General features: G+C 41.7%; 3 protein-coding genes across 3 annotated transcripts; 1 reads left to right on the plus strand and 2 right to left on the minus strand.

Moving 5' to 3' along the window:
- Positions 1 to 3682: 3682 nt before the first annotated feature.
- Positions 3683 to 6436, minus strand: LOC120056466 (small nuclear ribonucleoprotein Sm D2-like). Its single transcript, XM_039004635.1, has 3 exons — positions 6349 to 6436; positions 5721 to 5900; positions 3683 to 4835 (listed from the first exon to the last, which is right to left on the minus strand). Coding segments are annotated over exons 1-3 (366 nt in total). The 5' UTR covers positions 6351 to 6436; the 3' UTR covers positions 3683 to 4651.
- Positions 6437 to 16548: 10112 nt separating this feature from the next.
- On the plus strand, positions 16549 to 17117 carry LOC120056779 (transcription factor Ovo-like 2). Its single transcript, XM_039004985.1, has 2 exons — positions 16549 to 16708; positions 16795 to 17117. Exons 1-2 carry the CDS (start codon positions 16594 to 16596, stop codon positions 17115 to 17117), a joined length of 438 nt encoding a protein of 145 aa, XP_038860913.1. The 5' UTR covers positions 16549 to 16593.
- A 2178-nt stretch (positions 17118 to 19295) lies between these two features.
- On the minus strand, positions 19296 to 27334 carry LOC120056467 (sphingolipid delta(4)-desaturase/C4-monooxygenase DES2-like). The gene is made up of 3 exons (XM_039004636.1): positions 27253 to 27334; positions 22531 to 23273; positions 19296 to 19439 (listed from the first exon to the last, which is right to left on the minus strand). Exons 1-3 carry the CDS (start codon positions 27332 to 27334, stop codon positions 19296 to 19298), a joined length of 969 nt encoding a protein of 322 aa, XP_038860564.1.
- Positions 27335 to 27739: the final 405 nt, after the last annotated feature.

Raw genomic sequence — 27739 nt, forward strand, 5'->3', positions numbered from 1 at the left:
AAATGGTATATGCAATTTTCGTATATACGGGTTCACTGTATCACCACGCAGGGTAAAGCAGAGAACTGACTGAAATAGTACAGACATCTTCTTTTATACTGTGACAGATGTAGTTCCAACTTTAGAGTTGGCCTGTCACAGTAGAGGCTTAGCGTGGTTTAAACTTGCTAGCCTATCGGTGGTGCCCAGGCTGGTCCCAGCCTCACAGCACACAGGATACAGATATCCGGAAGTGTTTGTTGTGAAGTGTGAGCTAAGTTGTCGGTGGCTACACTGCTCAGTTCCTGTTTTCTTGTTATTCAGCATTTTTCCATCTTGTCTCAACCTTGTGGTTTGCACAGTCGACACCCTAGATTAACAACAGCTTTTCTGCAGTCACGCTATGTTTTGTGATTAACATGTCCTATTTCTATAAGGCATATATTTTTGTTAAAAAGAGAACAAAACCATCCTTCACATCCGGGACAAGGTAGCACGTCCGATGAACAGGTTAGGGTTCCATAGTTGTATGTACAGGATACACATGGTATACATCGTCCAAATAAATGCTACTTGCAGGTTCCTTCTCGACAATGCAACAATAAAAGATGAGAATACGAACAAAGTAAATTACATTAGAATAAACATGTTAGCGTTTATTATAATACAGGAATGCACAATTTATGGTCCAATATTTACACCTGTATTGGGGAAGGTTGGGGGCAAGTGTATAAATTGAGCAGTATAATAAGTCTTGTAGCAGAAGTTGTGATGTGTGTATAGAATGAATGTCTATACAGTTGAATTCGGAAGTTTACATACACTTAGGTTGGAGTCATTAAAACTCGCTTTTCAACCAGTCCACAAATTTCTTGTTAACAAACTATAGTCTTGGCAAGTCGGTAAGGACATCTACTTTGTGCATGACACAAGTAATTTTTCCAACAATTGTTTACAGACAGATTATTTCACTTATAACTCACTGTATCACAATTCCAGTGGGTCAGAAGTTTACATACACTAAGCTGACTGTGCCTTTAAACAGCTTAGAAAATTCCATAAAAGGATGTCATGGCTTTAGAAGCTTCTGATAGGCTAATTGACATCATTTGAGTCAATTGTAGTGTACCTGTGGATGTATTTTAAGGCCACCCTTCAAACTCAGTGCCTCTTTGTTTGACATCATGAGAAAATCAAAAGAAATCAGCCAAGACCTCAGAAAAAAAATTGTAGATCTCCACAAGTCTGGTTCATCCTTGGGAGCAATTTCCAAATGCCTGAAGGTACCACATTCATCTCTACAAACAATAGTACGCAAGAATAAACACCATGGGACCACGCAAGAATGAACACCATGGGACCATGCAGCCGTCATACCGCTCAGGAAGGAGACGCATTCTGTCTCCTAGAGATGTACGTACTTTGGTGCGAAAAGTGCAAATCAATCCCAGAACAACAGCAAAGGACCTTGTGAAGATGCTGGAGGAAACAGGCACAAAAGTATCTATATCCACAGTAAAACGAGTCCTATATCGACATAACCTGAAAGGCCGCTCAGCAAGGAAGAAGCCACTGCTCCAAAACCGCCATAAAAAAGCCAGACTACGGTTTGCAACTGCACATGGGGACAAAGATCGTACTTTTTGGAGAAATGTCCTCTGGTCTGATGAAACAAAAATAGAACTGTTTGGCCATAATGAACATTGTTATGTTTGGAGGAAAAAGGGGGAAGCTTGCAAGCCGAAGAACACCATCCCAACCGTGAAGCACGAGGGTGGCAGCATCATGTTGTGGGGGTGCTTTGCTGCAGGAGGGACTGGTGCACTTCACAAAATAGAGGGCATCACCAGGAAGGAAAATTATGTAGATATATTGAAGCGACATCAGTTGGGACGTTAAAGCTTGGTCGCAAATGGGTCTTCCAAATGGACAATGACCCCAAGCATACTTCCAAAGTTGTGGCAAAATGGCTTAAGGACAACAAAGTCAAGGTATTGGAGTGGCCATCACAAAGCCCTGACCTCAATCCTATAGAAAATGTGTGGGCAACCCGACTCAGTTACACCAGCTCTGTCAGGGGGAATGGGCCAAAATTCACAGAACTTATTGTGGGAAGCTTGTGGAAGGCTAACCAAAACGTTTGACCCAAGTTAAACAATTTAAAGGCAATGCTACCAAATACTAATTGAATGTATGTAAACTTCTGACCCACGGGGAATGTGGTGAAAGAAATAAAAGCTTAAATAAATGATTCTCTCTACCATTATTCTGACATTTCATTTTTAAAATAAAGTGGTGATCCTAACTGACCTAAGACAGGGAATTTTAATTAGGATTAAATGTCAGGAATTGTGAAAAACTGACTTTAAATGTATTTGGCTAAGGTGTATGTAAACTTCCGACTTCAACTGTATATGTGTGTGTTCATGAGTGCATGTGTGCTAAGGTGCAGTCAGTCCATTTCAATTGTTCAGCAGTCTGATGGCTGTAGATAGAAACTCTGAGCCTGTTTGTATCAGACCTCATGCTCCGATACCATCTGCCCGACAGTAAAGGAGAGAGCAGCTCGCGTGTGGGGTCCTTGATGATGCTGCGAGCATTCCTCAGTCACCGTTTTGAGTAGATGTCCTGGATGGGTGGGAGCATGGTTCCAGTGATGTACTGGGCCATCTTAGCCTCCCGCTGGAGGGCCTTGCTGTCTTGGATGGATTCAAACCCGTACCAGGCCGTGATGTAACCTGTCAGGACACTCTCGATGGTGACTCGGTAGTAGTGCATTTGGAGGAACCGGGGAAACCTGCAGAATTTATTCAGCCGCATTAGATAGTAGACGCTGTTGCGCCCTCTTGACAAGAGTGGTGGTGTTGTTAGTCTATTTTTCTGTACTGTATACCAAACCTAACATTAGTAGGAAATCCCAAATCCTCAGTGAAATCATGCAGACTAGCCCACCACTAGAGGGCATTGAAATATCACATTCTGCATGCTGTACTGTAGCTCAAGGCTGAGGCTCATCCATTTCTTGGCTATGCAAGGACCCAAGTGTTACTTTTACCACAAATGTGATGTTAACCAATAACCTTAAACATTCCCCACTTTAACAGTTTACTCTATACAGTGTACAAAACATTAGGGACACCTTCCTAATATTGAGTTGCAGCCCCCTTCGCCCTCAGAACAGCCTCAATTCGTTGGGGCAAGGACTACAAGGTGTCGAAAGCGTTCCACAGGGATGCTGGCCATGTTGACTCCAGTACTTCCCACAGTTGTCAATATCTCCATCATACACACAGGAAACTGTTGAATGTGAAACACACAGCAGTGTTGCAGTTCTTGACTCAATCAAACCATTGCACCTGGCACTTACTACCATACCCGGTCAAAGGCACTTATATTTTGTCTTGCCCATTCACCCTCTGAATGGCACACATACACAATCCATGTCTCAAGGCTTACAAATCCTTTAACCCGTATCCTCCCCTTCATTTACACTGATTGAAGTGAACTTAACAGGTTACTTCAATAAGGGATCATAGCCTTCACCTGGTCAGTCTAATGGAAAGAGCAGGTGTTCCTAATGTTTTGTACACTGTGTACTTAACCATTTTGTCCTTTCTAGCATGGCCATCAAGCGACTTCCACACAAGAGGGCTACAGTTTTGCAGGTTTTCTTAATTTACATTAAATGCATGGCTTTCAGAGATATAGAACAAAAACACTTGTTTATTAAAATATTAAACAAAGAGAAAAAAACAATATGTTCCTTGTAGAAATTTTATCACCGCCTCAATAATAAAACAGGCCTATATCAGATTGCAGCTTTGAATACAAAATTCAGCAGTTTGAAAAACTATGACAAGATCAGCCAAGAATATTAATTTGTCTCCATTATGTGTGTTGGATGTGGGCATCATATAAAACAATATTAAATCATAACATAAACAGAGGGGTCATGTTCAAAAGTGCAACTTAAGGTCATATATGGTCAAACTAATCTCTCAGCTCGAACAGGTTGGAAGAAACTAATTCTGATTTAGTTGATGTCCTGTTGCAGAGCACTTTTTGAAAACTTGGGCCTTACTGAAAGAGATCCAATTGCCATGATTAATCGAGTTCTGAGCCGCATTCAGTAAGCAGAAATATAAAATATCTTCAAATGGAAAACAAAGTGTTCGAGAAATACCACCAGTACTACTAAAAAAGTTTCTCCATGTCATGCCTACAGAACTTGACCCAGGGCCACGTTTAGTAGTCAAACACGGTGGAACGTTTAATATAGAAATGTAATGAATAGAGCTGACGCGATTCCTTATTCTAGATGTCAGAGACGCATGTTTGTTCCACATTGTATATTTATATCTAAATGTTCCACAACATTGTGCCCTGTTGTGGAGAGCAAACAGATTGAAATGACCGAGTGACTAAAACCATCTCATGTACTTGACAAATGCTGTGGAACATTTTAGATTGATGTGATTGCTCATTCTAAAAAGGGGCTTGAACATTCCACAACACTGTGTCCTGATGAACATGGCCCTGCTCTTGCAGTTTCTCAGCAAAAGCAGGGTAGTATTCACTAGAAACCAAACAGAAAACTGACCAAAACGGGGAGGGAGGGTGTGTACTAATTAATACGACCCAGTGTGGTACAGACTTTGGGTGAGATGTCAGTCTACTTCCCCCCAGTCCCAGTGATAAGAGGGTTCCTCAACACAACAATGACAGAGTCCCCTCTCAGAAACATCTTAGAGATGTACCGGTCCTTGTTCACTGGCTTGGACTTCTTTTTCCCCTTGCCACTCTTCGGGACCTCTGTCCACATCTCCTTCACATTCTCCAACACCATGTTGCAGTGCCTACATAGAGAGAAGACAATGTAAACCTATACTGAACAAAAATATAAAAGGCAACAATTTAGTTACAGTTTATATAAAGGCCCTTTATTTTAGGGCTCCTTCATTAAGCCCTAATCTAAGGATTTCACATGACTGGGCAGGGGTGCAGCCATGGGTGGACCTTTGAGGGCATAGGCCCACCCACTTGGTAGCCAGACCCAGCCAATCAGAATGAATTTTCCCACACAAAATGGCTTTATTAGACAGAAAAACTCCCCAGCACCCCCCATCAAACAGTTGAAGAAGCCAGATGTGGAGGTCCTGGGCTGGCATGGTTACACGTGGTCTGCTGTTGTGAGGCTGGTTGGACGTACTGCCAAATTCTCTAAAACGACGTTAGAGGCAGCTTATGGTAGAGAAATTGACATTCAATTATCTGGCAACAGCTCTGGTGGAAATTCCTGCAGTCAGCATGCCAATTGCATGCTCCCCCAAAACTTTAAACATCTGTGGCATTGTGTTGTGACAAAACTGCACATTCTAAAGTGGCCTTGTCCCCAGCACAAGGTGCACCTATGTAATGAGCATGTTAAATCCGCTTCTTGATATGCCACACCTGTCAGGTGGATGGATTATCTTGAACAAACGTGTCCACAAAATCTGAGAGAAATACGCTTTTTGTTGCGATTGAACATTTCTGGGATTTTTTTAATTTTAGCCCAAGAAACATGGCACGAACACTTTACATGTTGCATTTATATTTTTGTTCAGTGTACACGCTAATTGAAATGGGTTTTGGGAACCAAGTAATAGAATAATCCAAACAAGACATGAGGTCATGATTTGGAAGGTGATGGAAAAGTAGTTTATTTTCTGCCATTTTCAGTTATTCATTCAATTCATTACCTGTCGAAGGCTTTGACTCGTCCAAGTAGCTTCTTGTTGTTGCGGCAGTTGACGAGGACTTGTGTGTTGCTTTTCACGGACTGGGTGAGCACAGACAGTGGTCCAGTGTTGAATTCTTCCTCCTCTCGTTTCTGCAACTCTTCAGGAGTCATCTCAGACTTGGGTTTATTCAGCAAACTCCTAGAAAGACCAAATAACATGCATCAAAACGCATAATCTAAAACCTAGCTATAGGTATTAGTTAGGTAACTCAAATGTGCAAAATATTAATAACATGGGATTTATATAGCTCTTTTCAAGGACCCAAAGTCGATAAACAATTGTAGAAAAAACAGACTAAACAAAAACCTGCATAATGATGGGGTGAAAGAGTAACATACAAAGTTAAACCTTAGTTCATTATTTTGTTTAGCTATCAACAATAGTTAGCGAGCTAGCTCTCTATAACTTGCAGCTAACGTGAGCAATTCAGATGCAAGCACGCTAACGTTAGCTAGCTAGCCTGTATCAGAACGATTCAGAGTAATCTTTGAGCAAGCTCATTACAACCAAATTCCAGCACACACTGCAAAACAAACACATTTAGTTGATACATTAAATTAATACTCAACTGCACTCTTGAACTTACATGTTTGTGAATTGTTGTTATTTATGTTCTGAATGAATGAGGAGAAAATTGTCTTTCGGACTGAAAACGTTGCGCGAAAAATACCAAATACTTCCGGGTAAATTAAAGGCTGCTCTGCAGTCCTAACAATGGACACAATGTGGCGCCATCTACTGGCAAGGAGTATAAATGCTACTACACTACAGCTCATTCATTAATTTCTCCCCAAATATATTTCAGGTATTGATTGAGATATACATGTCAATTCAGGTTTTGTATCGTATTGATCTCAAAATAGCAACAATGCATAACCGTTTTTGCAGTCACCCTTCCTTGCCCTATGGTTAGCATTGTACTGAAAATTGCATGTCATTGTGACTACTCATCTTGTGATAATCCATCCCTATGACCAATCATGATTAACTGAACAAGATATAAGAAGTATTGTGAACTCTTATTTAAAATAAACACCTTAACAGACACCTTTACAGATACAAAGTTGACAACATAGGCACCATCATTCTTTGGCATGTCTTTTGAAACGGTGTTATCAAACACACACACACACACACACACACACACACACACACACACACACACACACACACACACACACACACACACACACACACACACACACACACACACATACACACACACACACACACACACACACTCTCTCTCTGGTGTCACCTATGTAGTTCTCTTTCTCATCCCTTTCACTAAAATAATTAGCTAAGGGCGTGGCTCACACCGCAGACACAGATATTTAACAGTCAAACATGCCCTCTCTTTCCTTCGTGTTCAGACTGGTCAGCTCAAATTTAACTATGCAAATAAGACCTAGTGTAGTATCTGCGTATCTGTGCTGGTTCTTTGAGTCTTTTATGTCTTTCATCGTCATCAATAAGTTTAAACCGACTTGGTCCACACATCTTACACACAAAAGACGATCTACTGCAGTGCTTTGTGTGACTCCACATGATCTCTGCCTGATTTAGGCTATGTAGCAGTAGTAGGCTTGTTCTCACACAAAAGTGTCAAACAAGTGTCATACAAGTTTAATCATTTAATTGATTAATAATGGAATTGAAATAGGAAATATGGCAACATTTTCAAATTTTTCTGAAATCAGAGAATGCATTTTAGAGCAATCAGTTTCAGTGGATTTATATCTCTCTTTCTCTCTTTCTCTCTCTCTCTCTTTGGTGTGGATCTCCTACTGATTTGCATGCTGCATCATACATTTGCATACAGTTACAGCGCAGCTCTGGAGGACATCAGGACACAGTACAGTCAACAGTCTTCTGGTTGTCTGAAAGAGGCAGCCATCCCCGCAAACTTTTTCAATCAACTTTGTTTCACCTTCATTTTAACAAAACAAATCTAGATTTTTCCTTCTGATGATGTTGAATCAAAGTGGAAAAGTGATTTGATTTGAAAGAAGTCATCAACGTAAAGAAGTTTCGGAAATGTCCAATCAAACGTAGGCCTAAATAGAACGTTGACGTTGAATTTACGTCTGTGCCCTGTGGAATGTCTGTCAAACCTGTCTACAGGAGCCTGTAGGAATGACATATTCAACTACGTAGAACATTTTCTCACACATACATAAAGTCAGGCATGATGACTGTTGTACGACCATTATGTGAATGTTTCAAACCTCTGTATCTGTGAATGCTCGAGTTTAAATGCAGGTCTTAATCGCAGATACAGTATATTAGCTAACAACATACTTTCAATAGATTCTCCCCTTTAGTAAGTCTGAAGAATAGGAAGGGAGACTCAGCTCTTGAAATCACTTTGTTGTATTTTTTGTGTGTGATTATTTTGTGAATATTCATAAATTGTATGCTCACAAACAGAGATTTAAGACAAAGGAAAGAACAATATCAACAATACCATCCCACCACCTCCCTCAGGACCTCCCCAACCCTTTTTAGCTTTACCTTACAGTCAGTGGTGTAAAGTACTTAAGTAAAAAATACTTCAAAGTACTACTTACGTAGTTTTTGTTGGTATTTGTACTTTACATTAGGATTTATATTTTTGCCGACTTTTACTTTTACTTCACTACATTCCTAAAGAAAACAATGTACTTTTGACATTTTCCTTGACACCCAAAGTACTCGTTACATTTTGGCATGAAAATTGTCCAATTCAAACACTTTTCATGAAAACATCCCTGGTCATCCCTACTGCCTATGTTCTGGTGGACTCACTAAACACAAATGCTTTGTTTGTAAATGATGTCTGAGTGTTGGAGCGTGCCCCTGGCTATCCGTAAATAAAAAACAAGAAAATTGTGCCGTCTGGTTTGCTTAATATAAGGAATTTGAAATTATTTATACTTTTACTTTTGATACATAACTATATTTTAGCACTTCCATTTACTTTTGATACTCAAGTATATTTAAAACCAAATACTTTTGTAGAAAAAAGTAGAATTATACTGGGTGACTTTCACTTTTATTTGAGTAATTTTCTATTAAGGTATCTTTACTTTTACTCAAATATGACAATTGAGGTACTTTTTCCACCACTGCTTACAGCACGTGTCGAACTCATTCCACGGAGGGACGAGTGTCTGCGGGTTTTCGCTCCTCCCTTGTACTTGATTGATTAATTAATGTCACTAATTAGTAAGGAACTCCCCTTATCTGCTTGTCTAAGGCTTAATTGAAAGGAAAAAACAAAAAACAGCAGACAGTCGGCTGTCTATGGAATGAGTTTGACACCCCTGCCTTACTGTAGCAACCTCTGAGGCTTACACTTTTTCTTTAGCCCCATTCGTGCTACTGACAGTTTATGAAGACAATTGAAAACCTTTCTAAGGTGAAGGATTCTCTTGCTCTGGTGTTGGGATGTTTTTCTGTTGACCTCTATGGTATTTGCATGTTGGGGTTTCGTGTCTGGCTGCTGCAGCTGTATTTGCCATTCAGAGTCCAGTGAAATGAGCCAAACAGAGTTCTGTTTCTCTCTCTCTCACTAACTTTTTTTTCTCTCTCTCTCAATTCAATTCAAGGGGCTTTATTGGCATGGGAAACATATGTTAACATTGCCAACGCAAGTGAAATAGATAATATACAAAAGTGAAATGAACAATAAAATGAACAGTAAATATTACACTCACAGAAGTTCCAAAAGAATAAAGACATTATACATGTCATATTATGTATATATACAGTGTTGTAATGATGTGCAAATGGTTAAAGTACAAAAGGGAAAATAAATAAACATAAATATGGGTTGTATTTACAATGGTGTTTGTTCTTCACTGGTTGCCCTTTTTCTTGTGGCAACAGGCCACAAATATTGCTGTTGTGATGGCACGCTGTGGTATTTCACCCAGTAGATATGGGAGTTTATCAAAATCGGGTTTGTTTTCTAATTCTTTGTGGATCTGTGTCTCTAATATGGTCATACATTTGGCAGGACGTTAGGAAGTGCAGCTCAGTTTCCACCTCATTTGGTGGGCAGTGTGCACATAGCCTGTCTTCTCTTGCGAGCGAGGTCTGCCTACGGCGGCCTTTCTCAATAGCAAGACTATGCTCACTGTCTGTACATAGACAGAGCGTTCCTTAAGTTTGGGTCACTCACCGTGGTCAGGTATTCTGCCACTGTGTACTCTCTGTTTAGGGCCAAATAGTGTTCTAGTTTGCTCAGTTTTTTTGTTAACTCTTTCCAATGTGTCAAGTAATTATCTTTTTGTTTTCTCATGATTTGGTTGGGTCTAATTGTGTTGCTGCCCTGGGGCTCTGTGGGGTCTGTTTGTGTTTGTGAACAGAGCCCCGGGACCAGCTTGCTTAGGGGACTCTTCTCCAGGTTCATGTCTCTGTAGGTGATGGCTTTGTTATGGAAGGTTTGGGAACCGCTTCTTTTTAGGTGGCTGTAGAATTTAACGTCTCTTTTCTGGATTTGATAATTAGCGGGTACTGGCCTAATTCTGCTCTGCATGCATTATTAGGTGTTTTACGTTGTACACAGAGGATATTTTTGCAGAATTCTGCATGCAGAGTCTCAATTTGGTGTTTGTCCCATTTTGTGTGTTCTTGGTTTGTGAGCGGACCACCTCACAACCATAAAGGGCAATGGGTTCTGTAACTGATTCAAGTATTTTTAGCCAGATCCTAATTGGTATGTCGAATTTTATGTTCCTTTTGATGGCATAGAATGCCCTTCTTGCCTTGTCTCTCAGATCGTTAGCTGTGGCGCTGATGTTTAGGCCAAGGTATGTGGAGTTTTTTGTGTGCTCTAGGGCAACGGTGTTTAGATAGAATTTATATTTGTGGTCCTGGCGACTGGACCTTTTTTGGAACACCATTATTTTGGTCTTATTGAGATTTACTGTCAGGGCCCAGGTCTGACAGAATCTGGGCAGAATATCTAGGTGCTTCTGTAGGCCCTCCTTGATTGGTGACAGAAGCCCCAGATCATCAGCAAACAGTAGACATTTGACTTCAGATTCTAGTAGGATGAGGCCGGGTGCTGCAGAGTGTTCTAGTGCCCTCGCCAATTCGTTGATATATATGTTGAAGAGGGTGGGGCTTAAGCTGCACCCCTGTCTCACCCCACGGCCCTGTGGGAAGAAATGTGTGTTTTTTGCCTATTTTAACCACACACTTGTTGTTTGTGTCCATGGATTTTATAATGTCGTATGTTTTTTCCCCAACACCACTTTCCATCAATTTGTATATCAGACCCTCATGCCAAATTGACTCTCTCTCTTTCTCTCTCTCTTTTCTCTCCCCATCTCTCTCTTTCTCTCCCCGTCTCTCTCTTTCTCTCCCCGTCTCTCTCTTTCTCTCCCCGTGTCTTTCTCTCTCTTTCTCTCCCCGTCTCTCTTTCTCTCTCTCCCCGTCTCTCTTTCTCTCTCTCCCCGTCTCTCTTTCTCTCTCTCCCCGTCTCTCTTTCTCTCTCACCCCGTCTTGCTTTCTCTCGCTCTCCCTGTCTCTCTCTTTCTCACCCCGTCTCTCTCTGTCTGCCTCTCTCTCTCTCTCTGGCTCTCTCTTTCTCCCTGTCTCTCGCTCTCTCCCCCTGTCTCTCTCTCTCTCTCTCCCTGTCTCTCTCTTTCTTATTGATTTTAAGGAACATAGGGACTTGTTTCTTGGACCTGTATTACAGTTTTTCTCAATTGCTGAAACACAATTTCTGAAACCTTGCTCCATTTCCTGAAAACATTAAACACAAAACCTCATCTTCAAGCACTATTTACATAACCTCTGACTCCTCTCGCAAAATGAAACATTCGCCACAAAACAGTTTTACCTGTGTTCAAAATCAAACACTGCTCTCAAATCATAAACAAAGTGATCAAAATGATATACACTCTCAAGCAGTCAGTAAACAATACACCGAAAAATTGAAAACACGTTCAAAACATACAATTCTCAGGGAGAAGTACATTTTTTATCTAAAAAAAATTCATATTTTTCCATCATTGTCTTTTGATGAACGAAAATATGTTCTATCATAGTAGCTCAAATTGATCAGAAATTACTACTCTGCTTTGCTCTTTGCAATTTTGTTTTTTGTTCTTCCTCCTCCTTGTACCCCTATTTTTACAGTAATGTACCCTGCATCTCACAAACTTGTCCTTTGTCTCTGTGATACTGTAATTCTTGTTCTTTGTTGATATGAACCTGCAACCAGTCAAAATCTATTGAGCAGTCAGTACTGTTAATAAATGGAAAGCACAATTTTCAGGGCCATACAATTTGTCCATTGTACAGTATACAGCCTACAATGCACTGTACTACAGTATACAATACTAAAAGGGACAAAAATCAAAGGAGTAAACATGTGATCAATGTGCTTCTTCTTGTCTTTGGGCTGGGTCAGGCCAGAGCACTTCGTCGACATCACAAGCAATATTGTCCCTCCTGAGGCAACGGGGGAAGAAGCCTCTTGTGCCATATCCAGCCCTGACATGATTCCTCACCTATATCACCACAGGCTAAATCCATGGCTTGCAGCAGATTTACTCTGGTGTAGGGTTGTCTATCATACACTTTCCATCTCCAAGAGGAGAAAAACTCCTCAATCGGATTCAGGAAAGGCGAGTATGGAGGGAGGTACAAGTTCATAAACTGCCCATTGATGTTAAACCATTCCCTTACCTGAGCAGCTCGGTGGAAACTGACATTGTCCCACACTATCACATAGGTGGGAATGGGATTCTCATTTAGCTCTTGACCCTGCTGCTCTTGAACCTGCTGCTCAAATAAAATATATCTTAGATTGGCAATAAATCTTAGAAGGTGCTGGGTGTTATATGGCCCGATTGTAACATGGTGATGTAGAACACCATGGTTGCTGATAGCAGCACAGATTGTGACATTGCCACCTCGTTGACCAGGGACTTCAACAATGGCCCGCTGTCCAATCATGTTTCGGCCTCTCCTTCTCCTCTTTGTTAGATTGAAGCCTGCTTCATCGACAAAGATTAACTCATGGGGTCTGTCCAAGGATTCCAAGTCAAATATTGTCTGTGTAGAAATACAATATACTGTATGTAGGATTTTGTAAGTCGTACAGAGACAGTGCTATACTGTAGAGTACAATTAGGCTTCTGATTCACATACATTGTATGTACTGAAGAGTAATGTCATTCACATAGTATGTGTTAGACTGTAGACAATCTGGATTACAGTAAATGTTTCTGAATGTACACTTACTTGCACATACTGAGCTCGCAGTTCTTTCACCCTTGGTGAGTTGCGCTCAAAAGGTACTCTGTATACTTGTTTCATTTGCATCCTGTTACGATGGAGGACACGGTCAATTGTGGAAATGCTCACACTGTCGATTCCCTGGAAGTGTGTGTTGTCTTGTATCACTCATTCCTGGATTTCTCTGAGTCGTATTGCATTATCTTGAAGGACCATGCCAACTATAACGGCCTCTTGCTCCCGAGTGAATATAGCTGTCCTTCCACCTGCATGTCAGCCTTGCAATTCTACAAAAAGTAGTTGTGCAGTTACAAAACATATTCATGCAGTACAATACATACAGTGATTAACTTTAAACAGCTGCATATAGTGTAGTACAGTAAATTTGCAATTACAAAAATACAGTAGTATACTGTACCTGATCTCTTCTCTGAATGTCCTTACTATGGTGGACACAGAAAATCGGCTCAAATTGGGTTGCACTCTAAGTCCTGCTTCCCTCATTGTCAGTCCATGGACAAGAACATGGTCTATAACTGTTGCTCGAATTTCATCAGATATTTCCACTCTTTGTCTTCCTCTTCCTCCTCGTCGCCCACCTCGCATACGCACTCGTCCTCGTCCTCTCACATTGTTTCTTCTATCCATTCTCAGACTTTCTCCTTCCCACTTTCAACAACCTGTTTGCTCTCTGAACTGGCTTATATCATGTGAAACAGGTTAAATCAATTTTGAGTGGTTGTGTTCAATCAATGACATGTGTTCTCTATTTGTATTTGATTGTTGCCACTTGTGTTTACCAGTATGGATGACATGTGCATTAGAGTGCAGAATGTGTTTTGAGAATGAGAATGTGTTTAGACTTTTGCTGAAAAGTCTAAGTGAGATCTGCAAATTGTGTTTTACCATGTGAAATGGTTTAAGGTATTGACAACAGACTGCATAATTAGCTAAATGAGTCCAGGCAACTGAGAACTTTGTTCAGCCAATGGGTTTTGGTGTTTTAGCAATTGAGAAAAACTGTAAGTCTAGACTTGTGCAGTGAAGAATCTCCATTGAAAGTACTTTTTGGTCCAGGACTAGGCTTAATATGTGTCCAAGAAACTGGCTTGTATTGTTTTTTTAGATACCAATAACATAGAAATAGGTAGCCTAACACATGGGTGGACACACTGGGTGCGTGCCAATAATATCACCTTTCTCCTGAAGTGTGCACTCGTTCACTACTTCCCACAAGTGTAAAAGCTTTATGAAGCTTTTTTGATCAGTGAAGGTGTAGACTAGAGGGAGTTTTCAACATATTTCTTATACCAATAATTTCCTTTCAGTTCCATCATTCATTCCAATGACAGTTTGTTTCCAGCGAACTTTGAATGGCAGTTTGAATGGAGGTGGTTTGAATGGAGGAATATCTGTGCATTCACCTACCACATTCAACTGTCTATTTACAGAAGAATTCACTCAATAAATCAACAGCCATGAGTGGGGATGGAACGCTTACAAGTGTTATTAGTTTCTCTAAACCGAGCAGTCAACGGAGGACAAACAGTAGAGGAGTTAGCCCTTTCTATTGCATTTGAATGGCCATTGTCTGAGACCGAAATCCACCAGACAATCCGAGCAGGGGGGAGAAGAAAAGGCTGTGGCTCTTCTGTGCGTGCTCCTGTTACTCCGACCGGGCCCTCTGTCCAGGCACAGCCGGGTCCACATTTGCATGACAGGGTCCACTTGAATGTGGAGGCCAGATTCTCACTGCCTGGCATGCAAAACCAGTGGGGGACCAGTTAAAAGAGGCGCACGCGCACAGTCAATGCAGGTGTGCACCAGTAAAAAAGCCTCCCCCCTCCGCAACCCCACCCCGCCCCAACCATCTAAATGAGTGTTATGGAAATGAGCGCTGTGATTTTCTTGAGCTACCTGGACAGAGGTTGGTTAGAGGGTATTGGCACGATGGTGAGGGGATGGCCAACGGTGAGTGGGGGGAGGGGGGGGGGGTGTAAGGTGATACATGGTCCTGTAGCTGAACACAAAACCAAAGTGGTGGGACGTAGGAGCATTTGACAGTAGCCTCAGAGTCAGAAAGTAGCAGATTCATACAGAGACGAGAGAGAGAGAGAGAGAGGATGCCGCGGTCGTTCCTACTGAATAAGAAAAAGAAGAAACAGGGGGCATGTGGAGGATGGAGGTGGAGAGACCCAGAGCAGACAGACTGGAAAGAGGACAACAGAACAGGTCAGTTCGGGATATGTTTATTCATATTGTTCAAGAAGACAAGGATTCTTCTTATTTTTCTTCTTCTTCTACTACTGTTGTAAATAGTAGTATCTGAGAAAATAGTAAATGTGTAGAAAAAAAGGGAGAAAGAGAAACCACTCAACAAAAATACAAATGCAACATGTAAAGTGTTGATCCCATGTTTCATTAGCTGAAATAAAAGATCCCAGAAATGTTCCATACACACAAAAAGCTTATTTCTCTCAAATTTTTTGGAACAAATTTGTTTACATCCCTGTTAGTGAGCATTTCTCCTTCAGCAAGATAATCCATCCACCTGACAGGTGTGGCATATCAATAAGCTGAATAAATAGCATGATCGTTATACAGGTGCACCTTGTTCTGGGAGAATAAAAGATCACTCTAAAATGTGCCGTTTTGTCACACAACACAATGCCACAGATGTCTAAATTGTAGGAATTCTGGTGTGTTGGAGCCTCGTTATTTTGTTCGATCATTACTGTATTTATTACAACATATCATTTTTGTTCAAGAAACCCTAATAATATTAATACAGACAATCCATATTTGCATTTAGTTTGAGTTGTATTGTTGTCATTTGTAGGGAAGTTACAGGTTTGTTTTTATCAGAGGACAGAATATTATAGAATAGCCTCACAGGCAGTTTGATACTGGTGTTGCCTCATAGGTTGGTTATTTCTTATGAATGTCTATGCGTGTTTTGAGTGTGTGTCTCTTACCTTTTCAGTGTGTGAGAATGCTGAGGTGCAGTCTACAACAGTCACCTGCCCTGACTCCCCTAAACCTGTGGTTCTGCCTGAGCCAGCTAGCCCCTCCTCAGTATCAGGACTAGTACCAGGACCATTACCAGGGGAAGGACCAGAGGTCGGGCCAGACAGGGGCCACGGTTGGTCCAATCTCCTGTCCCGGACCATGGGCCAGCGCCAGGGTCATTTCTACCACCCTGCTACACTGGCACTGGCATCCCGAGCCAAGGTAAACTTCCACTGCATTTCTATGAGACATTGGTGTCTATGAGATGTCTGTTGGTTGCTGTGAAACACAGTTATGTATAGGTAGATAGTCTCAGAATGCCATCCTTCCAAGTCGTGTTCATCACTGAGGAAACCTGGAAAACGTAGTGATATGCGGTAAAAGAAGGTTCACAACTCGTGAAAAACAATGTTTGACTGAATGTGTCCTAGAATCCGTTATCAAAGAGTTGACAGTAAATTGAAGCAGTGTCTGTGTCTTAACCTCCGCGTCCCTTTCTTCTCTCACTCAGCCCCGCCCCCGTGTCCCCCCCAGCTCGGGTGACTTCCTGTGTTCGGTGTGTCACAAGGTGTTTCCCCTGCAGCGCATGTTGACGCGCCACCTCAAGTGCCACAGCATGGTGAAGAGACACCCCTGCCGCTACTGTGGCAAGGGCTTCAACGACACCTTCGACCTCAAGAGACACATGCGCACACACACAGGTGAGAGGCGTGAAAACACAGACACACACACTACTCCGTCTTAACCCCATCACACACTCTCCTCACCCTCTCTCCCCTCCCGTCAGGTATCCGTCCGTACCGTTGTGAGCTGTGTGACAAGGCCTTCACACAGCGCTGCTCGCTTGAATCCCACCTGAGGAAGATCCATGGCGTGCGCCAGCAGTACGCCTACCGCCAGCGCCGCTCCAAGATCTTTGTGTGCGAGGACTGTGGCTACACGTCCAACCGTCCCGAAGAGTACTTCCTCCACGTGCGCCAGTGCCACCCGGGCAGCCCCGCCCTGCGGCGCTACTACCGTCGCCAGGCACACGAGGGCACCAACAACGTGCCCGCCGAACACAAACTCAGTCCCTTCTTGATGTATCCCACTGGGTACTATGTGGGTTGATTTAAACTCCTGGGTGAAGATTTGCTAATAACATTCAAGTGTGCTAGTCGGTTTCTGCCTTAGTCAATTCCTTCATTGTAACCTTGCCACAGAGCAGAAACAGGCTAGTATCAACGCTAACACATCAATATTACAGTAAGGTGAATGGACAATATGTTTGGGGTTATGCCCCACCCAGTCAGTGCCTGGCCAGTAGGCCAAAATAACATTGAAAATCATCAGCATTGGTGTGGCTATTTTAAAAGCACCACCTCCTGGTGTCCACTTTAGGTAATGCAGAGAGATTAAGGAGAGGGTGTGTCTGGTCAATAGTCAACTATGGTCAATGTTGATTAAAGGTATGTTTTTGTGGAGTGGTGACTTATCGATGTGTCCTTTAAAATAAATTGTATACTTGGCACACAGGCCTGTCCCTCTCCTTGCCACCCATCCTCCCACCTGTACAGCTACAACCATCCCATGTTATATTGACTTGCTTCTTATTTATTTGCATGGTGTATTGCTGCTGCATGTTTGACGTTTCATTATATTGTGTTTTAAAGATGTGACGCTTAAAATGCCAAACAAATGTTCCAATCTCAGGATAAAGTCCTTTTAATCCAAATTCCAATACATGGAATGGAATGGCATGTGCTACTGTATAATACTGTATGTTACCAGGGCTGTGTTCAGGAGGGTGCAACATTACAGACCCTTCAGAAATACCTTGTATAGGACAATGACAATGATTGCCTATCAGCTTTCTATCTGAACGTTATGCAACGTTACCAGGGCTGTGTTCAGGGAGGTGAAACGTTCAAAATGTTACACATTTAAAACGCATCGTGTTGAACATATATAATTGTATGTCCAGTAGAATTGGAAATCACTAACTCCATACATTATGTTTCTGTAACATTTCACCTCACTGAACACAGCCCTGTTAACAGAGGGTCACCTTAGAGGTGAAGATCCACGTCACTTGGGCCATGTCCCTAATAAAGTGCACTACTGTTGACCGAGGCCCATAGGGATATAGTTAGTTAAAAGTAGTGCACTATATAGGTAATAGGGTGCAATTTGGGACACATCGTATTCAAACATTTTGTTGCTTTATTTAACTAGGCAAGTCAGTTAAAAATAATCTTATTTTCCGTGACGGCCTACCCCGTATAGAGCCACAGTTAGAATTGACTTCTGGCGACAGCCCTCCATGGTGCTACCTTGTGTCATCACAAAAGCAATAAATGGAAATGATAGCTGCACTCCTCTAGGTTTTAGAACTATGGTGTGAGCCAATCTCATGGTTCTCTATAGCTTGGCCTTTCTACACTATAATAATCTTCATCTCATTATTCAATAGTATTTGCTTTCTGCAATACTCTAAAGCAGGGTACGAGAGAGGTGCATGCTATGTAAACAAGATCCTAAAGGATTTTAGTGTTTGCTTATCATTGTATGTCAACAACCATATTTCTCTGAGGCGCAGCCAGTTAAAACAGATTGTAGCTTAGGCACATATTTACTTATTGCAACACAGATCAGGGAAAAAATGGTAACATCTGTACTCTAGAAGATCGAGCCAGTAAGCCATAACAATTACTAAATACTATAACAAGTTAGTTCAATATTGTGAGTTAGGAATGAGAAGTCTGAGTGAATCATTAATCCAAGATGTGTTTAGGGCACACAAACATTTTGCAACAAAACAAAAATCTGTTTGTTATTGGACAAGTTCAGGTTGTTCATCCCATTTGGTGCATAATGAACATGACCCAGGAACTGAATGTACAAATAGAAGGCTTTTCTGGGGGCTTGGAAGGAGAGAATAAAATAAAATCTAACCGTCACAACTGCAACTTTTTAGATTTACCATCACAGCCATAATATTTTTTATGATCAATTATTAATAAATGATCTATGACATCACAATCAGCTGAGTACCTTTTATTCTACCCAGTTTATACAATAAATCTGGATAGCATAGTTTACAGTATATCTAAGGTAACATAACATTCAAAAGTGTTAAGAGTCTTTTCATGCTGGTGAGTTGAATGTGACACCAGCACACCAGTCTTGTCTGCAGAGTAAAAGATCTGGACAAGTAATGAGAAGCCTTTCACTCCCCCCCCCCGCCAGCTGGGTTGTCAAGCCGCTTTTGTGGAAGATCATTGGTCAGAAGATCAAGAGCATGGGCTCTTAGTCTTGCTTAGCCAATGGGAAGGTGCGTTTAATTCTGGAGTAAGGTCCAAGCGAATCACAAAACACAAAGTCCCAGAGCACCCGTGTCCATGAGTCATGCTGTGGTAAATCATCATAGAACTCTGGAGCCATCTGTTTCACCTGGACAAAAGAGGGAGCGAGAGAAAGTTCATTTTAATTACAATGTGAAGGGATGAGAGTAAATAGCACAGCAATGAGAACTCACAGAGGATGATAATCAATGGATCCATTATTAGTGAATAGACACAGTACACAGCCAATATTCACAAAGCATTTCAGTAAGTTCTGATCAGTTTGGCCTTTTAAATAAGAGATTACATGGACGGGACGGCTGATCCTAGATAAGCACTCCTACTCTATGAATACTGGCCCCTTATATGGCTAGTCTGTCTACTGAGGCAAAAATATTTTAAAAATACACACACACACACCTCAATGATTAGCTGGGCCTGGCTCCCAAGTGGGTGGGCCCCACAGGCGGCTGCGCCCCTGCCCAGTCATGTGAAATCTATAGATTAGGGCCTAAATTAATGCATTACAATGGACTGATTTCCTTCTATGAACTGTAACGCAGTAAAATCTTTGAAATTGTTGCATGATGCAGTTACATTTTTGTTCAGTATATCTTTATTTCATGACCCCAGGTAGAAGGGCCTAAACAAAGCTTACTCAGAGGGTGGGATACATGTTTTTTTAAGGCCATCTGTACAAAGAACTAGTATACAAATTAAATTTGATTAGCTTGACCAGTGGGAGAGACCAGGGCATATCAAGATGCCAATAGTTTGAGGAAAAGTGAGAGTCTGAAACATAAAACTTGTCAAACAGGTTGTGAAATATACCTGTACCCATAGTAACAAAAGTAATAAATGGGGTAAAACATAACAGGAGAACATTGTTCAAACACATTACCGCTTATGTATCCTGTCAGTTGTTTCATTTATGTATGAGCCACATGCCTGTAACCAGAAAACTAAAAAATGTCCACTCCTAACAAGAATGAAGTTCAAAACTTTGTCAACAATCCTAAAATATGGTATAAGCTGTCAAACTACTATGTCATCAAGTCAGGATAGAACTAGACTAACCAGATGAGATCTCCTCTTTCATAAGGAGGCTTACGTCACCCTGTCATTCTAGCATTTCTGTCTGCCTTTGTCTTGTCTAACTGTCATAACAGGACTGTCTGACAAGTAGGCCTACAAGTTATTAAACCATGTTCACATTGGCAGTTTGAAGTGACTCAAATAATAATTGCCTAGCCGATTCTGTTCATTTTCCTGCAGTCTGAACAGCCAAAAATCACATGGAATCTGATCAATTTCAAGCCACATTTCAAACCACCTAGCTTGTGAATTGTTTACAAACAAATTTGTGACTGTGCTACAACGCTAAAGAGCTAGCCAATAAGGACTTGTTTTGAAAGTTGGATCAGCTTATTCTTTGAAGCTTTAAAAGTTCTCTTACGATATGATTTTGAACATTCAGAGCAACTGGGAAACGTCAATGGCTGGCATTGTTGTCACCTTAACTTCTGGGTGATATGAAGCACAAGCACCAATCAGCCTACACCACTGTGCACACACCCATCATTACCATCACTAATGTGGCCATGTCAGAAAATGACTGCTGTCTGAACACATAAATCCGATTTGGTCACTTGTAACTTTTTGTTTGGACAGTCGCTATTCCAAAACGTATTTGAAAAACAAAACTGATGAGCATTATGTTCTGCAGTGTGAACAAGGCTTTAGATACTGTATTGACAGAATAGGAACACCACTATGGCCAGGCAGCGAAGCTGACATAGGGGTGGGCCTGCAGCATTCCTCCACAGTTAATGACTGAAACTCATATCTAGAGGCTCGTTGTGAGGCATCATGGGATTTGTTCCATAACTGCTATGGTTTTCTAACATTTTATGTTGCTTGAAGAAATAGTTCACCCAAAGTACAAAATGACTTATTTGTTCCCATAGCATATTATAACCAAAAAAAGTCTGAAAGATATTGTAAAGCTCAATGACCTGGTTCAAATGTTTTATTTTACTGTTATTAGCACAGCTGCAGGCAGTGGCTAGGTAAACAAGCCTTAAGCGTGGATTGCAGTCCCTCCTTGTCCATAGACTGCTTTCAAGGTAAGTATACAAATAAATTACTTGGAGATTTTCTCCCTGCGCTGCTGACTATTATTGTCCACTCATACAGGAGTAATAAAGGTCTCCCACATTTTTAAAAACATTTGTCCTATTTACTCTGATTTATCAGGGGGTGCTGCAGCACCCTCAGTACCACTACTTCCTGCCGCTATGCTAGGTGAGATGGTTTATTTGAAAATACATTAATCACAACCATAACTGCTTTATTGCTCCTTATAATCCAGTGATACTGTAAGCTAACAACTTCTCCACTTCTACAATCTCCACAAAGTTGTTTTGGGTGTCACCAGTCCCCCCTAATGACAGCTGTACACAAACAATACAGACCTTAGCTCCTATTCATAGTGTTAGCCACACACACAAAGCTAGTTAATTGCTCAGCGTTGTGCTTCCATCCATAACAGCAGTCAAGATGACACCATCTAGCCATTTATGTGTTCTGTTTCACCACACCACTGTAGTAACTTTTTCAGTATTCATTGTCCCTTTGATGTCAGTCTGTCAGCATTCCCCTTTGTCAGTGCTGATCTGGGATCAGTTTTGCTTTTTAGATCATATAAATAAGATTATATGGACAGGTGACTCTTAGTCCGAGTCTGAGACACTATGAATATGGGCCTTGAATCTTTCACAATTGTCAGTGGAATGCCAACAAGGTTTAGAGTTGAATGCCATGTGACTGGTATGATTCAGCGATCATTAGGGCCAGGGGTTTGCCCTAAACGGAATGATACTGAGGGCACATTAGTCAACAGAAAACTGTGGCTACATTTCACTATTGATATCCTACATCACCCACATCATAATTCACATCCAGACCAGGGTTACTTTGAAATCATTTCAAATACTTTATCTGTGCCCATTTGATGTGGTCTGGCTTATTAAACAAATAGAAAAGTAAAAAACAAAATGTCAAACCCTGCCCACCTGGCAAACTCAAGCAAACACTCAAAGTAACAAAGGATTTTAAGTATTTGAACCAAGTCTAGTTAATATCTTACAATCACCATCTTAAACAATCAGTCAGTTTATCCTTCATGAAAAGTGAGTTACCTGAGGGAGGCGGCTGCCGGGGATGCTGGGAAAGTCGTGGTGCTCCATGTGGTAGCCCACATTAAAGGTGATATAGTTCAGCGGCCCGTAGTACGAGTACGTCTCGATCCCGCTCAGGTACATATAGTGTTCGGCGATAAAGTGCCCCGAGATCGGGTGCAGTCCCATGCACAACAGCGAACCTGCTATCAGGTAGACCAGAGGCTTAAGCCCCCAGAGGTACACTATGAAAGCGTTGAATGCTAGCTGTACCATTAAATTCAACAGCTCGAGCCTGCCTACAGGCTTGGGGTTCACCACCAGGGGACGAAGCGCGTAGAATAGTGGCTGCAGGAAGAGCCACAGGATCTTGCGGGCCGGGGAGCTGAAAAGATGAGCCTCCAGGTGGGTCGGGACGTCCACGTCGAGTCCGTGGCCACCCAGGTAACGGTGGTGGTCCACATGGTACTTCTTGAAGCTGATGGAGTAGGGCACGCCAATTGGTAGGTTGGCGAAGATGCCAAAAAGGCGGTTGCGCATAGCGTCCTTATTCCCAAAGGCCACATTGTGCGAGATGTCGTGGATGGCGAGCGTGAGGGAGTGGTTGATGCAACCGCCGAACATGTAGGCCCAGAAGATGAGCCACTTCCAGCTGAGGTCGCGTACCAGGAAGCAGCAGAGCACCTGGGTTAGGACCATGGCTGTCACCACCCACTTGAGCTGGGGGTCAGGGCCCATCAAGGACTTGATCTCCGGGTGCTTGGCTATGGAGGGAGGAAAGGAGGGGGTGTGGGGGAAAAAAACAAAAAACAAATTGAGGTACAGTATTACTTCTACACTGGTCTCTCGTGACAGACTTAATATTATAATGCAGCTGATTTCAGAAGATGATTTGGCAGATATAAATAGTTATTGATACCTTATTTATAGTGTTATGACATCTAAACAGGGCTGTTCAATTCCTCTCCTGGAGGGCCAAAACACTTCTGGTTTGTTTCTACCAGTCAGTTAATTGCACTCACCTGGTTTCTAGGACCAGAAATTAGTCCCTTATAAGAAAAGAATGAAAACCAGATGTGCTTTGCCCCTCCAGGACCGACATCGAAGGGACAGCAGTGGAGAACGTGGAAAGTTGTGTACGCCAAGGAACTTGTCACAGACAAACTGAAATGGTTCACCCAGAGAGTGTGGTGAAGGCGCAACAGCGCCTCTTCAACCTGAGGAGGCTGAAGAAATTTGGCTTGTCACCTAAATCCCTGACAAACTTTTACAGATGCACAATCGAGAACATCCTGTCGGGCTGTATCACAGCCTGGTACGGCAACTGCACCGCCCTCAACCGCAAGGCTCTCCAGAGGGTGGTGTGGTCTGCACAACGCATCACCGGGGGCAACCTACCTGCCCTCCATGACACTTACAGCACCCAATGTCACAGGAAGGCCAAAAAGATCATCAAGGATATCAACCACCTGAGCCACTGCCTGTTCACCCCGCTACCATCCAGAAGGCGAGGTCAGTACAGGTGCATCAAAATTGGGACCGAGAGACAGAAGCCATTTTTCAACCAAGGCCATCAGACTGCTAAACAGCAATCACTAACTCAGAGGCTGCTACCTACATTGGAGGCCCAATCACTGGCCACTTTATTAAATGGATCACTAGTCACTTTATACAATGCCACTAATAATGATTACATATCTTACATTACTCATGTATATATTGTATTTTATACCATCTATTGCACCTTGCCTACGCCGCTCGGCCATCGCTCATCCATATACTAAGACCGATTATGATTTTTCAACACCGATACCGATTATTGGAGGACCAAAAAAAGCCGATAACGATTAAATCGGCCGATTTTTATATATATTTGTAATAATGACAATTACAACAATACTGAATGAACACTTATTTTAACTAAATATAATACATAAATAAACATTTATTTAGTCTCAAATAAATAATAAAACATGTTCAATTTGGTTTAAATAATGCAAAAACAGTGTTGGAGAAGAAAGTAGAAGTGCAATATAAGCTAACGTTTAAGATACTTGCTCAGAACATGAGAACATATGAAAGCTGGTGGTTCCTTTTAACATCATCTTCAATATTCCCAGTTAAGAAGTTTTAGGTTGCAGTTATTATAGGAACTTATAAGACTCTCTCTCTCTATACCATTTGTATTTCATATACCTTTGACTATTGGATGTTCTTAAAGCCACAGTAGTATTGCCAGCCTAATCTCGGGAGTTGATAGGCTTTAAGTCATAAACAGCGCTGTGCTTCAAGCATTGCGAAGAGCTGCTGGCAAACGCAGGAAAGTGCTGTTTGAATGAATGCTTACGAGCCTGCTGCTGCCTACCACCGCTCAGACTGCTCTATTAAATATCAAATCAGACTTAATTATAATAAACACAGAAATACAAGCCTTAGGTCATTAATATGGTCAAATCCCAAAAATATCATTTAGAAAACAAAGCACTTTTCTTTCAGTGAAATACAGAACCGTTCCATATTTTATCAAACGGGTGGCATCCAGAAGTATAAATATTGCTGTTACAATGCAAACCCTTCAATGTTATGTCATAATTATGTAAAATTATAAATTAATTATGGTCTTTGTTAGGAAGAACTGGTCTTCACAGTTTGCAACGAGCCAGGCGGCCCAAACTGCTGTATATACCCTGACTCTGCTTGCACAGAAAGCAAGAGAAGTGACACAATTTCCCTAGTTAATATTGCCTGCTAACATGAATTTATTTTAACTAAATATGCAGGTTTTTAAAAATATACTTGTGTATTGATTTTAAGAAAGGCATTGATGTTTATGGTCAGGTACATTGGTGCAACAGTGCTTTTTTAGCGAATGCGCTTGTTAAATCACCCGTTCGGCAAAGTAGGCTGTGATTCGATGATAAATTAACAGGCACCGCATTGATTATTTGCAACGCAGGACAAGCTAGTTAAACTAGTAATATCATCAACCATGTGTAGTTAACGAGTGATTATGTTAAGAATGATTGTTTTTTTATAAAAAAAGTTTAATGCTAGCTAGCAACTTACATTGGCTCCTTGCTGCACTCGCCTAACAGGTGGTCAGCCTGCCACACAGTCTCCCCGTGGAGTGCAATGTAATCAGTGCCCAAAAATGCCGATTACCGGTTATGAAAACTTGAAATCAGCCATGCAGATTAATAGGTCGACCGCTAATACTTACATGTACATATTCTCATTCACCCCTTTAGATTTGTGTGCATTAGGTACTTGTTGGGGAATTATTGGATATTACTGCACTGTCGGAACAAGAAGCACAAGCATTTCGCGACACTCGCATTAACATCTGCTAACCATGTGTGTGACAAATAAAATTGGATTTGGACATTGAACAGCCCTTTGACTTCTGGCTGGCCCCAGTCCACCTGGTCATGCTGCTGCTCCAGTTTCAACTGTTCTGCCTGCGGCAATGAAACCCTGACCTGTTCACCGGACGTGCTACCTTGTCCCGGACCTGCTGTTTTCGACTCTCCCTACTGCACCTACTGTCTCGACCTCTGAATGCTTGTCTATGAAAAGCAAACTGTCGTTTACTCCTGAGGTGCTGATCTGTTGCACTTGCTACAACCACTGATTATTATTTGACCCTGCTGGTCATCGATGAACCTTTCAACATCTTGAAGAACAATCTGGCCTTAAATGGCCATGTACTCTTAGAATCTCCACCCGGCACAGCCTGAAGAGGACTGGCCACCCCTCAGAGCCTGGTTCCTCTCTAGGTTTCTTCCTAGGTTCCTGCATTTCTAGGGAGTTTTTCCATGGCCACTGTGCATCTACATCGCTTGCTTGTTGGGGGTTTTAGGCTGGGTTTCTGTATAAGCACTTTGTGACATCTGCTGATGTATTTATAAAGCCCTTTTTACAAATACATTTTATTGGAGGATTAAATAGTGCATTTAAAATCAGAGTAATCTCAGACACACTGGCCAACAGAATCATACAATGACTTAAATCTGTCCATTGGGCTAAACTCACATCAAAATGATGGGACTGCAATTTAGGAAATAAACTTAAAGCTAACTAATAGTATGAATATTTGTCTGTGTAGTGCCTCGGAGCAAGATGGCCAAAATCTTTCAAATTAGAAGCTCCCATTCGAAAGTAGTATCTGCATTTCCTCACCTTGAACCCAAGTTTCCCACTACTTGGCAAGGAAAACTTGTCTTACCTGTCAAACAGGTGGTCACACCTGTTTCGGTCTTGGCTAGATCCTGTGCCTCTAAGACAATATTTACAAGACTATAGATAACAGGAGGAATACACGAGTATGTCATGTCCCAACAAATCAAAATACCCGAACCTATAGTTTATCAGTGAAGTGGTCATTGATGTAGGATGTGAATGCTGGTGATCACTCTCGTCACCATTGCATGGGAACGGCATCTTTCTGGCGGTACAACATGATCAGGCTTCATTGAATTAAGAGTAAATCAGTGAAAACAATGGTTAAAGAAAATGTAATGAATTAAAAGTTAATATATTAGAGACTATGTAAAGGCTTATCCATATTGTGAGATGTATATAGCCTAGTTAGACAGTATGGCTAAGCCTAAGGAAGCAGCTGTTGGATTTTACAGGAGTAAGCAAGCATATGCCATTCGACAAGACAACAAAATGACATTCCTTTGGCCAATATATTTTGAGCAGTAGGCGATTGATACGGACGTCAGACAATAGGCTGCTTACCTAATATCTGCTTCCTCCGACTACAGTGCGGTTGCTCCGTATATACCCACTCGAAGTCATCCCTCGTTACCGTGTTCCCCATCTCTTGCTCGCGGTAGGACTATCTGCCAGTTCCCCGAGCTGTTATCACAAAAAAACGGAGTAGAGGCACACAATCCGCCTGTACAAGAAGGCGGGGGGAAATGAAGAGGAAATACCCAAGTTGCTCTTACCGAACACCCCCGTAGGCTATTAGGCCATACAGATAGACTGCGACACGCCTAATTAAGTGGGCGCACTTTCACGACAGTTGGTTAAACACGTAAATGCCAAAATAGTGGAAACATTTGAGTAAATGAGGGATACAAAGTATATTGAAAGCAGATGCTTCCAAACAGGTGTGGTTCCTGAGTTAATTAAGAAATTAACATCCCATCATCCTTAGGGTCATGTATAAAATGCTGGGGCCATTATTTTGGCTACCATGGCTTTGCCCCCATAGGATGAC

Source organism: Salvelinus namaycush, chromosome 12 (assembly GCF_016432855.1).
Source record: "Salvelinus namaycush isolate Seneca chromosome 12, SaNama_1.0, whole genome shotgun sequence".
Lineage (NCBI taxonomy): Eukaryota > Metazoa > Chordata > Actinopteri > Salmoniformes > Salmonidae > Salvelinus > Salvelinus namaycush.

Coding starts and splice junctions, on each gene's coding strand:
- LOC120056779 (XM_039004985.1), top strand. CDS start 16,594: ATGTTGACGCGCCACCTCAAGTGCCACAGCATGGTGAAGAGACACCCC. Junction 16,709..16,794: donor ACACATGCGCACACACACAG/GTGAGAGGCGTG, acceptor CCCTCCCGTCAG/GTATCCGTCCGTACCGTTGT.
- LOC120056467 (XM_039004636.1), bottom strand. CDS start 27,334: ATGGGGAACACGGTAACGAGGGATGACTTCGAGTGGGTATATACGGAG. Junction 23,274..27,252: donor TCGGAGGAAGCAGATATTAG/GTAAGCAGCCTA, acceptor CTCCCTCCATAG/CCAAGCACCCGGAGATCAAG. Junction 19,440..22,530: donor CCGGCAGCCGCCTCCCTCAG/GTAACTCACTTT, acceptor TCTTTTGTCCAG/GTGAAACAGATGGCTCCAGA.
- LOC120056466 (XM_039004635.1), bottom strand. Junction 4,836..5,720: donor CGAGTCAAAGCCTTCGACAG/GTAATGAATTGA, acceptor CTCTCTATGTAG/GCACTGCAACATGGTGTTGG.